The sequence below is a fragment of the Corylus avellana genome, chromosome ca8, assembly GCF_901000735.1.
Source record: "Corylus avellana chromosome ca8, CavTom2PMs-1.0".
Lineage (NCBI taxonomy): Eukaryota > Viridiplantae > Streptophyta > Magnoliopsida > Fagales > Betulaceae > Corylus > Corylus avellana.
The window spans coordinates 9,078,111-9,090,695 of NC_081548.1; the positions used below are offsets into that span (position 1 = coordinate 9,078,111).

The following is a 12,585-nucleotide window of genomic DNA, read 5'->3' on the forward strand; positions in this document are numbered from 1 at the left end:
CTACCGTACCGTCCCTTTAGTCATGCTCGACGTCAATGCTGGGTCAGTGGGTATCAATTCCTTCATCCTCTCATGTATGTTGAATAACAAGTTAGTATCTCATAATCATAAATAATTTATCAAAATATATATTTGTTAGTACTTACACATCTCTCCCTGACCACTTCATTTGGATAGTCACCATCCTTCTTCGTGTGTGTCAAGATGTAAGCTTGCACTCGAGTCAGAATAGTGTCCAAAGATAAGGTCTGCATAAAAAAAAATATATCATTAAACAAATAAAAAAATAAAAAATAAAAAATAAACATATGGTATATATATATATATGCAGTAAATAAGACAAATACATCTTCATGTGCGCCCTAGCAAAGCTCATAGACCTAGTGCAGTGAGGTGTGTTGGTTTTTGCGTGCAATGCCTTCATGTAGGCAGCATACTCCTACACAAATACCATTCTTAATATGTCCGCCCTAACGCAATTACAATTAATGAAACTACATTCGTAACCTACATGATTCTTCGGGTCGCACCATTTATCCAACAACACATTCAAGTCGTATGCGTTGTATTTCCAAACGGCATCTTGACCCATTCTCGCCTTCACGATGTCAGGAGTATCACCCGACTGAATTTTTATCACTTCTTTCATTGAGTGTCTTCAACTCTTCAACTTCACGCCCATATCTTAGAACGCGTCATTTTTAATCGCATCGAGATTGTACTCAAAGGGGATGTAAAAGTCCACCTGCACAAGTTAAAAAAGTAAGACATAATTTAACATAATTTCCTTCGTACAGGGCGGTACTTGAGTCTAGTCGTCCCACAATCTAACATAATTTTCGCTTCTTATGATATTGTCAGTCGTCCTCCGAAATTTCATCCTGCTAAATCCTACGAGCTGCCACGCTCTATTGTACTCGCACACAACCTTTTGCCTGGTAGGGAGATCCCACGTCTTGTTCGATGGTTTAATGGTCACGGCTTGAATATGGGTGCGCTTGTCTCGATCGATGCCTAACACATTAATAATTACTGATATTAATTATTTGCATTTCAATAGTAAATATATAACTTATATATGTATTCAATATTGGTATTTGAAGCATATATACTCACTTATTGTCTAGAGCTAACGACTGCCCAACACATCTGGAGCAGGGTCATCGGGCTGCGAGTCATGCGTGGCACCTATCCCATTATTCACATCCGTCGGTCCCTGTGTCTTGCTGTCTTCCAGTTGTGATGACTCACTGTAGTTCAAACATGTGTTCTCATTGGCGGGGGGGGAGGGGCGAATAACCGCTCTACATGGCCATGTGAACATATCCCTAACTCGTTCATCGTAGGCGGCGGACTAGGCATATGAAACTCTTGCTCTGTGTCGTATGGAGACGGTTGAGACTGATACCCCATCTAGGACCCTTCCACATGCTCTGAAAGTACTAGTCTATACCCGTGGTCGTCTACCTGTGGGGACCTCTGTCGTTTACTATTCCTCCTGATACTCATATCAACCTGTGAAACACATCACGCACCCAATTAATTATGTATACAATAGCTAAAATATGCATCACAATTACCAATCAATGTAGAAGGAAATAACAGAAAACAATCAAGTCTATGATTATATTGGATCTAAGTTTGGTCGGACGTAGTCAATGTCATCCTGCAGATCCTCTTCATTATTGCTGGTCAATAGAAGCGGCTTACACTCGTGGTAGTTGTCACATACATCATCAAGGCCTTCACCCTGACCAATTTCGTATATGTTTCTAGGCTTAGTCCTTACAATACAAGCCCAATCAGGGTCCCTTTCATCTTCGACGTAAAATATTTGGTCAACTTGTGACGTTAACACATACGGTTCATCAGTAATTTGCTGGCCCCGGTGGAGAAGGTTTTTGAAGCTGACAATCATCATGTTATACTCGTCTACCTTGTACCCCCTGTCCCTCGTGTTGTCCGCTCAATCACACTTGAACAGAATGTACTTGGTCCTGTTGAAGTACTTCATCTCAATTACTTCCGTTAACTTCCCATAGTACGTTTCGCCATCAACAGTCGACACGCACACGCAGTGGCGGACGCAGGAAATTCATCTATTGGAGGCATGATTTTTTTTAATGAATACAAAAAATAAAGTTGAACAAAAATATAACAAACCGAATAAGTGAATAATTCAACAAAATTTCTAATTATGTTCTAAAACATATAAATAGAGCTTACAATTTGTTTTGTCAAGACTAGCGCTAATATAATTGTCCTCGACGAGTCTTCATACCTTGGAATCGCTGCATGATCTCTTCATTACTGATGGTCTTGAATATGTCTTTCTCAATGTATGTAATCAAACAATCATTCATCCATTGATCTCTCATTTGGTTACATAAACGATTTTTAACAATATTCATTACTGAAAATGCTCTCTCAATAGTTGCTGTCGCAACTAACAGAATCAATGACAATGTCACCAATAAATAAACCAAGGGATATATGACATCCTTTTTCGTCTCTACCAATTTTTCTGCAAGTTGTCCAATCCCTTTGAGTGTTGCAAATTCATCACTGGAACGCTTGTCAAAGATATATGTTTCAAGTTGGTTGTCTAAAGTGATAAGTTGAACTGTTGAAAAATCATTCGAATATAATTGAGCAAGACGAAGCAAATTCTCTTTGTTAAAAGACACAAACAAGTCATCTGGACTCAAGCATAAAACACAAAGTAATAATTCAGAACTTGCCTCATTAAAGCGACTATTAAGTTCTTGAAGTTGCATGTCTATAACAGTATAATAAAGCTCTACATGGTAATGATGTAAATGTTTCATGCCTTGAGCTTTTTGTCGTGATCGAGGTTGGTAAAGCTCATCCATATTGGGGACAACTATATTGTTTTTGACACAAAACTTAGTAACTTCTTCAAATAAGGAATTCCACCCATCTTCTCTCATAGCCTGTAAGCGCAACTTTGAAATTTTAACTAACTTCATTGCATTCAGAATATCTTGATCTTTTCGCTATAGTGCTCGAGATAACTCATTTGTAATCCCCAAAACATTTTTCATCAAATGTAAATTGAAAGCAAAATCAAACGTCTGGAGTGATTGATTTAGTATATTTGCTTCTGCTCTCTGTTCAGAATTTAAACCATGTTCAACAATGTCTTCAACCGTATCGATAACAGAAGAAAACATGGCAATAAGACTAACAATTGCACCATAATAAGAACTCCAACGCGTATCACCATATCTCTTTAGGTTCATTTCTTGATTCAAGCCACGACCAATTGACATTTCATTATTTTGTAGTGCTTCTATTACTTTAGTAGTTCGTTTTTCATAAAGTATATCACGACGTTTGCATGATGCTCCAACAACATTAAAAATACGATTGGCCAAACTAAAAAAAGTTGCAATTTGAATGTGATTTTTGGCAACAACAACTAAAGTGAGTTGAAGCTGATGTGCAAAGCAATTAACATAATAGGCAGACGAATTGTCATTCAAAATAAGAGTTTTAAGTCCATTCAACTCACCTCGCATATTGCTAGCTCCATCGTATCCTTGTCCTCGCAATCTGCTAATACTTAAATTATGCCTGCTAAGCACTGAATCAATTATCTTCTTCAATTCTACAGCTGTGGTGTTGCGAACATGTGTAATGACTAAAGAACGTTCAATCACATGGCCCCGCTTATCTACATAACGCAACACAATTGCCAATTGTTCTTTAGCAGATATATCATGAGATTCATCAACTAGGATAGCAAATGGCGAGTCTCCAAGATCTTTAAGAATAGCATCTAGAGTTTCACTTGCTGCTGCATTTGCTATATCTCTTTGAATATGCGGTGCAATCATTTGATGATTTTCAAGAGCATTATCTAAGACTACCTTATCAATTTCTTCATTGTGTTTAGCAAGAAACCGCAACAATTCAAGAAAATTTCCTTGATTACTTGAACCTTTAGATTCATCGTGGCCACAAAATGCTAATCCTTGTTGTTGTAAAGCGAACACAATCAACTGATGCATTCAAACGAGTCCTATATAGAATTTTCTACTGATCCGATTGCTTGTCAAAAACTGTTATGATGCTTTGTTTATGGTTTAACAAAACTTCACATCTTTGTTGAGCTTGATTATGTGCACTATTGTGAGCCCCCACATGACATTCGAGCCTCTCTTTCTTTTTCCAATTACTAAACTCTTCAATAACAAACGAATCTCCCCCTCCTTGATTTCCAAAGTCCGGTTTGAATAGATAACAGTATAAGCAATATGCACCATCTTTTTCTATACTGTACTCCAACCATTTATGTTTTTTGAACCATGCTGGATTAAAACGACCCATTGTATTTCCAATTTTGTTTTTTGGAAAATCATGGTCAAAGGGTCGACAAGCTCCTATTTGTAGATATGCTCTTCGGATTTGGTCTCTATCACTAGGATGATAATCGCACATTTTTTTCCTGAAGTAAGGATCTCCGGGTAAATTTGCTAAATCTACTTCAACACGAGGTCGTTTAGAATTTGATTAGAGGTCAATAGCATCGTTGTTTTTCTTCATAATCTTAGACAACTACAATTATATATTTATACAATTAAAATATGAAATAAAAACTATATAAATTCATAAATAATTAAATATAAAAACAATTAGCAAGAATAGGTTGAATGGCAATATAAATATTAAGACAATTCATTTAAAAGAACAATCTAAATCTAAATCAAAAAATTTAATTACATATTTACATACCTCAAATTTTCGTTGAAGTTATTATCAAGAATAGGTTGAAATGTTGAATCCCGAATAAAACATAAATATTAAAACAATTAATTTAAAATAACAATTTAAATCTAAATCTAAAAAATTAATTACATATTTACATAATTACGTACCTAAAGAAAGTTGAGGCTGATAGAATCTTAGAAACAACTTAAACAAACACAAGTTTTGCCCCATGCCCACTGCCTAGTCGCCCTTCCAAACTTGTCTCTTTGGAAAAACAAAAATTTGAACATTTTGGAAATTGGTGTTTGGCAAATTCCAAAAGGAGACATCAAGCAGTGCTGGACCTTTAAGGAGACTGGAGAGTTATACGGGTAGTACTTGACACACACGCAAAAAAAAAAAAAAAAAATTCAAAGTTTAATGTAAAATGACTGTTAAGCCCCTCAAGTCAAAAATATAAAACACCTTTCATTTTACATTAAACTGACTTGAGGGGCTTAACCATCATTTTACATTAAACTTTGAAGAGGCTTTTTTTTCTTAGCGTGTCAAGTACTCTTTTGCAGAACTCACCATCATTCTTAAAGGTCCCGTGCTGCTTGAGGTTGACAGTGCACAGTGCATTAATTGGTATGTTGGGACTTGGGCTTGGCCCTTGTATCTTTTCAAAGCTTTTTTTTTTTTTTTTTTTTTTTAATTTTTTAAATTATTATTATTATTATTATTATTATTTTATCTCTTTTGTTCTCTATTGTGAACTGTGACTCCAGGCTGCCTTGTCCGCTAACCCCAATCCCCACGCACTAATACTAATATTCTCATAATTAGAAAAAAAATACTAATATTCTCACAAAAGAAAAACACACCGTTTAGTTAGTTTAAGTACTATTCATCGTCTTCTTCCTTTCATCCATCTGAAAGACTAAGTTTCTAATTTTTTTTTTTTTTTTTCAAATTTCAATTTACTAAGGGACATAATATATGGTTGAAGCATGAGGGAGGGGAATAATCATGGCTTTGGGGGGCATAATCATAATATAAGAAAAAATTTTCCATACTAAGGACTAAGGAGGATTTTTAGGGGGTCAACTGGGGGCATATGCCCCCAGTCGACCCCCCTAGATTCGCCCCTGCGCACACGCCGCTGTTCTGCATTCTCTTTTCGACATTGAATTCAAGAGTGCGAAACAGCTTCCCATTAATCATATATCTGTTATATCTGGTAGCTGCCTCCTTCGGCCTTTTACAATGCATTACCACTTTGTCACCTATTTCCTTCTTGTATCGATCGTCCAATCAATCAACCTGCGAGTATATTACGTACAATTGACTATAAAGAAGTTAGTTTTGTTAGTTGTTATGAACCATAAGTAAATATAATTAGACTGTAATAGTTAAACATCATGGTAGTCTTACGTAGTCACGGTATCAATCGCAGAACAGTTCATGATGTTGGGTTTCCAACTAATCCTCCGTCGTTCGCCCCCTATAGCATGACCGCCAAAGTATATCCATGTGCACCCTACAATACGAAATTAGTTTTATTATAATTCACAACTAAGGGTGCAATGTGATATTGAAGTTGCATAGACTACTAACATGACTTACGTCTGTAGTTGAAGGAACTCGTCCGAGTTAAACATAATGTATTGGTGAATCTGTGTCAATGTGTCACGGTCGAGGATGACTCGTGTTACCACCCCCTTTGAACCATCCGGGTTTCTTTGAGCCCTACTGTGAAATGTTGGTGCGTTGTCTAAATATTTCGAGCAGAATGCCACCAACTCAATTGCTATGTAGCCCTTCGCAATGCAACCCTCAGGAGCCGCTTTATTGCGCACATTATATTTGAGCTCCCCAAGGCTCCTACATATGAACATAATTCATTCATTACAGTTAGTGATGATTTTATAATGGAAGGAAAATAAATTGATGAATAATCGTAAAGTTATTTTATCTCTCTACCGGATACATCCACGTATACTATACCGGTCCACCGAGTAGGCATTCACGGACAAGATGCATGAGCAAGTGAACCATTTTGGTAAAAACATTTGAGGGGAAGACCTGTTCCATCTGGCACAAAGTGATACAAATGTCACCCTCTAGTCGGTCCATATCCTCTTGTGTCAATAACGTTGAACATAAGCCCCTGAAGAATGCAGACATCCCGACAAGTGATTTAACCACGTTACCTAGAAGTGATCCATGCAATGCAATAGGGAGAAGTTGTTGCATAATGACGTGACTATCATGGTTCTTCAAACCAGATATCATACGATCATTAAGTCGTACACATCGGGAAATGTTTGAGGCATATCCGTCTCGCACCCTTACATTTCGAAGCACTTTCAAAAAATGTGTTTTCTCGTCCTTAGACATCGTGTGGCAAGTTGGAGGCATATATGTTTGACCATCATTGCCCGTGTATGGATAAAGTATATATCTCAATCCCATTTCTTGCAAGTCTGTGAGGGCATGGAGGTTGTCCTTTGTTTTCCCTGGAATGTCCAGTATTGTGCCAAGTATGTTGTCCATCACATTTTTCTCAATGTGCATGACATTAAGGTCGTACCGCAATAAATTATCTTTCCAATACAGCAATCTAAAGAAAACACTTTTCTTCTTTCACAATACATTAGCAGTCTCTCCTCCTCTTTCTGTAGACCCACTCTTCTTTCGTTTCTTGTCTTTTTTCTTATTATCCATCTTTGCCTTACCGGCATTTTCATCCCCAAATGCCATATCTTCTAATTGTCTAAGAATTTTATCTCTACTTGGCACATCGAGGGCACATTCTAATTCTTTCTTGCCGTCAAATGTTTTTTTGTTCCTCCTCCACGGATCATCGATGGACAAGTATCGCCTATGCCCCATATAACAAGATTTCTCGCCATGTTTTAACCTTTTGGACCTTGTCAAGTGCATACAGTAGAGACATGCCTTCTCACCCCTGTTAGGCCACCCGAACAAATCAGCGTATGCCAGAAGGTCATTAATTGTCCACATCAACTACGCTCGCAACACAAAGTTCTTTTTCTTGAAGACGTCAAATGTGCGTGCACCTACAGTCCATAATTCCTGTAACTCCTCAATTAAAGGTCGAAGGTAGACATCTATTTCCATTCCAGGTGACTTTGGGCCTGGGATTATCAGGGATAGTATAAATGACGTTTGATTCATGCACATCCAAGGAGGCAAGTTATACGGTACAAGCATTACAGGCCAAGTGTTGTGAGATGTGCTCATGTTCTCAAATGGATTAACTCCATTCGAGGTTAGTCCAAGCCTGACATTCTTGCTGTCCGTTGAGAAGTCTGGATGTAAATTGTCAAATGCCCTCCATGCTTCACCATCGGCCGGATGCCTCAATACACTGTCCTTAGTTCGGCCTTCTGCATGCCACCTCATATAGGGGACAATATGCTCTGACATAAACAGTCTCTGTAATCGTGGTATGAGTGGAAACCACTGCAACACCTTGACCAGGTGTTTCTTAGTCGATGATATGGTTTGACCATCCTCATCCAAATGAATTTCATCTTTCCACTTAGATACTCCATAAACGGTACATGAATCTAAATCCTTATTGTTCGTATAAAATAACATACAATCATTACGACACGCCGAGATCTTCTCATACCCGAGGCCTATGTCCCTTAGAAACTTTTTCGCCTCATATGTATTAACCGGCAAAGCATTATCACTCGCAGGCAGCAACTGATTGATGAACTCAAGGAGAAATGAGAATATCGCGTTACTAAGTCCACCAATGCACTTCAAGTTGTACAGATGTACAGTAGCACTAAGCTTGCTATGTTTGGTCCCATCATGAAGTGACTTTTCTGCCTTCTTAAGCAAGTTGTAGTACTTTAGTACGTCATCTTCAGCGGCTTTTTATTTCCCTGCACCACAACTTCAGGCTCACAATTGTCTTCCATGACACCGTGCATGCCGAATAGATCACGCAACATTGCATGCATGTTTTCACCTTGTTCTGTGCTTATACCTGCATCTGTGATCGTGGTAGTCGAATTAGAGACTGTAACAGGAGACCGTACAGGCTTCTCACCGTGATAATATCAGTTCCTGTATGTAGTCATTATTTCTTTACCCCCTGTCAAGTGGTCAAATACAAAACTTGGCGGGTGGCACTGCTTATTATAACACGCCTTACAAAGGCAGTGAATTTTTTCATCAGGGATTGTATAGTTCATAACTGCGAAGTCCACGAATAATCTATACCCGTCTTTGTATTCTCTCGTACCTCTAGACTTTGTCATCCAACTCTTATCCATAGCTTTAGTTACTGGAACCCTAATTGAATAAAATAAATCTAGGTTAGTTAGGTAGTTGTTATTTTTTTTAGTATATTTCTTTAATTACATCGTTTCCCAATGCATTGTTATTTGTTGTTTTATTTATTTATTTTGGTCTAAGCAAGTTTTTTTGTTTTTTTGTTTTTGTTCTGATAACGTGCATTTGCAAACCTATACAAAATTTAGGTCTAAATCTAAATGCAAAAAAGCTGCACAAAAAAACCTACTTTCAAAAAATGTACGTAAGTAATTTTGCATGCATGCATGTATGTAAATACATTAAACAATATTCCCGCCATACAAAACATATATCTCAAACAAATAAATTAATTAGCTAACATGTAAAATTAATTTGCTAATATAACTATATCAATAATATATAATAATACACACTGTAAATTATATATTTATATAATTTATTTATTTATATAATATATAAATAAATAAATCAATTAATATATATATATACATATAGACCCTTGATCTGGAGAGGCCGGAGAATCGCCGGAGGGAGAGCTCGTGATGGCTGGAGGGAGGAGCGGCGGTGATAACTGCCGGTGAGAGAGAGAAACACTGAGAGCTAAAGAGAGGGTGAGAGAGAGAACGCCCGGTCACTAGCGAGCTAGCTAGTGAAAGAGAGAACGTGGGTGAGAGAATGCGTGTGACTGTGATGGAGACGGAGATACGGCCGGCAGTGAAAAAAAAGTGGAGGAGGGGAGGGGCTGTGGCGCGCGCGGGGGAGAAAGAAAGAAAGGGAAGGAAAAAGAAAGATGACAAAAAGGAGCTGAACCCAGGCTGGATTTGCGCCTTCCCGATGTATGCTTCTTGACGTGTCAACATAGGACACGTCAAGAATTGCTTGACATGTCCACATGTGACACGTTAAGAATTGAAAGATAAATTTTTAAATTTTAATTTATATCATTTTTTTCTCTTATATAACACATTATACATACAAATATACAATATACTTAAAACTAATTAGAGAGTAAATAAATTAATATTCTAGATGTATAGATAATAAAATCCATTTTTTCGTGAGGCCATGCTCAATAATCCACTCACTGATGAACACATATTTTGTGTTGGCCGGGTTCATGTGGGGTTTGCGGGTCTTATAAAATAAATGTATTTTGTATGTCCCATTTTTAAAAAATTAATATGGCTCTCATATTAATATTAGTAGAATGATTTATGCATGATAATATCATATCATATTGATATGGCTATCATTTCATTTCAAATTAATATTAATGAAATGTTTCATTCATATGCATGATAATATTAATTGGTATGATAAAATATTATCATGCATATGATAATATTATCAAATATTAATGAAATGTTTGATTCATATTAATATGGCTACCAATTAATTTATACTAGTGTGATAAAATTAATTTTTCATACCAATTAAAATTAATTTACTACCTAATTTTTTTTAATACATATTGTATAATTAATCTACTACCTAATTATAATTATAATTAATTATAATTATTGACGTGTCAATGGAAACGTGTCTAAATAAACACGTCAATAAAAAATTTATTACGTCAAAAATTTTTGACGTGCCATAATGACACGTCAAAAATTTTTGACGTGTCATTATTTAGACACGTCAAAAATTATTGACGTGGCAAACATGAGTTACTGTTTGCCACGTCAATAAACTCCCTATTTTTTGTGGTGTGATTGGACATTTGCGTTCACTTGAGTCAGGAATTGGGTGAGCGAGGCATGACACCCCGTATGACTCTTTCGTACTGTTAGCTGGATGTAACTGGTTCATCTTGCGGGATTGACTTGGTTTAGCCCTCTCGTGGTTCAGTAATCACGAACCTTCCCTGGTTTGGCATGAAACATCTCCATGTTTAAGGAGGTTCGTTTGAGTTTGCATTAATGCTTGTCATCTGCACTCTAACGAGGGGTCTCGAAGAGGCTCGCTTCTAATTTGAAGTTCACGGGTCTCCAAATGAGTTGATTAAAAAAAAATTAACTCTATTTGATTTTCTCCCCAACAATATAAAAGGAAAGTAGAAATTAAAGTAAAATAAATTATTGTGTAAATAAATAGAGCACGGTGCAACTTATTTGCTTGTGAGAATGTTAAAGTTCTATGTTTTAATCTTTACATTTGAAATCTCTACAATTTCATTTGAATGAGACTGAAATTCATTCGAACAAAAAGGAATCTCCATGTGGCAGTCATAAGTGTATTTCATGGGAATCACTAGGAGGGTTCTGTTAGTTTTTGTTCAAACATAAGACTACATTTTGACCCCTAGATTTTCATTAGGAAACGTGGCGCAACGCTGTGCACAAATGGGAGAAAATAATAAACAGTTTGTTGTGACAAAATAAATTTTAAGATCCCTAAAGAAGCATAAAAAGCAAAATAAAAATAATCTAAGCACAAAGATTTAACATAGTTAGGCTTAATAAACCTACATCAATAAATCTGAAAGAATTTTTTTTTTTTTTTGACATGTCCGCACAAGAGGGGGTGGGGGGATTCAAACTAGTGACCCCCGCTTCATTAGGCGTGGTCCCAGCCGATTGAGCTACCTCTTGGAGACTGAAAGAAATTTAATTACTATTAAAAGATTCAATATAAAAAACAGTAAAATAAAACCACTCAAAACGCTAATACACTCAAATATCACTCTCACATAGATAATTAATTCACAAAAGAGAATATTCTCTAATTCCCTAAGCCGGCACTACAAACTGTGAAAAACTAAGGTGAGATTGCAACAAAGTCAAGTTCAAGAGGGTAACCGCTCCCAATATATAATTAAAGGCACAATTCTTTAGAAAGTTGGAAGAATTATACCGAGTAAATTTCATTATTTTCAAATTAAATAGTGAAAATTTTGGCATACCAACATCTGTGACTTCAATTAATAATTCATAATGTCACTTAGGTCGTGTAAAATCTTGTAAAATGGCTGCGTACGCCTTTTTCAATTGAATTAGTATGCAATTAGTTAACGTAGGGATAAATGCAAAATAAGTTCATATGATCGACCTAAATTACAAATCGATCTCTGTGATATAAAAAATAATTAAAAAGTCTTCGAGGTGGGCTAAAATAACAATTTAATCACTGCAGTCAAATTCCATCAAAATACTTGATGGGTTTCGTTAGTATGCCATGTCAGCAACAATAAAATGATGACATGTGTCTTAATAAAAAATACATTCAAAATATAAATATTTAAAAAACGTAAAAATTAATTAATTTAAAAAAAAATTAGAGGGGTAGGGGCAGCTCGCCGCCACCCCTGGCCACCTATGGGGTGGCCTCGAGCCACCCCATAGGTCTCATTGGCCACCCCCTCTATTTTTTTTTAATATTAATTAATTTTTTATGTTTTTTATATATATATATATATAGAATGTTATTAAGAGGTACACATGTCATTATTTTATTGATGTTGACGTGGCATACTAACAAAATTTATCAAGTGTTTTGACGGAATTTGACTACAGAGTCTAAATTGTTATTTTGGCCTACCTTGAGGATCTC

At 36.3% G+C, this 12,585-nt stretch overlaps 1 protein-coding gene across 1 annotated transcript; it reads right to left on the minus strand.

Annotated features, from left to right (window-relative positions):
- Positions 1–685: 685 nt before the first annotated feature.
- Positions 686–4,034, minus strand: LOC132190854 (uncharacterized). The gene is made up of 5 exons (XM_059605888.1): positions 3,536–4,034; positions 2,484–2,698; positions 1,652–1,750; positions 1,444–1,515; positions 686–745 (listed from the first exon to the last, which is right to left on the minus strand). Exons 1-5 carry the CDS (start codon positions 4,032–4,034, stop codon positions 686–688), a joined length of 945 nt encoding a protein of 314 aa, XP_059461871.1.
- Positions 4,035–12,585: the final 8,551 nt, after the last annotated feature.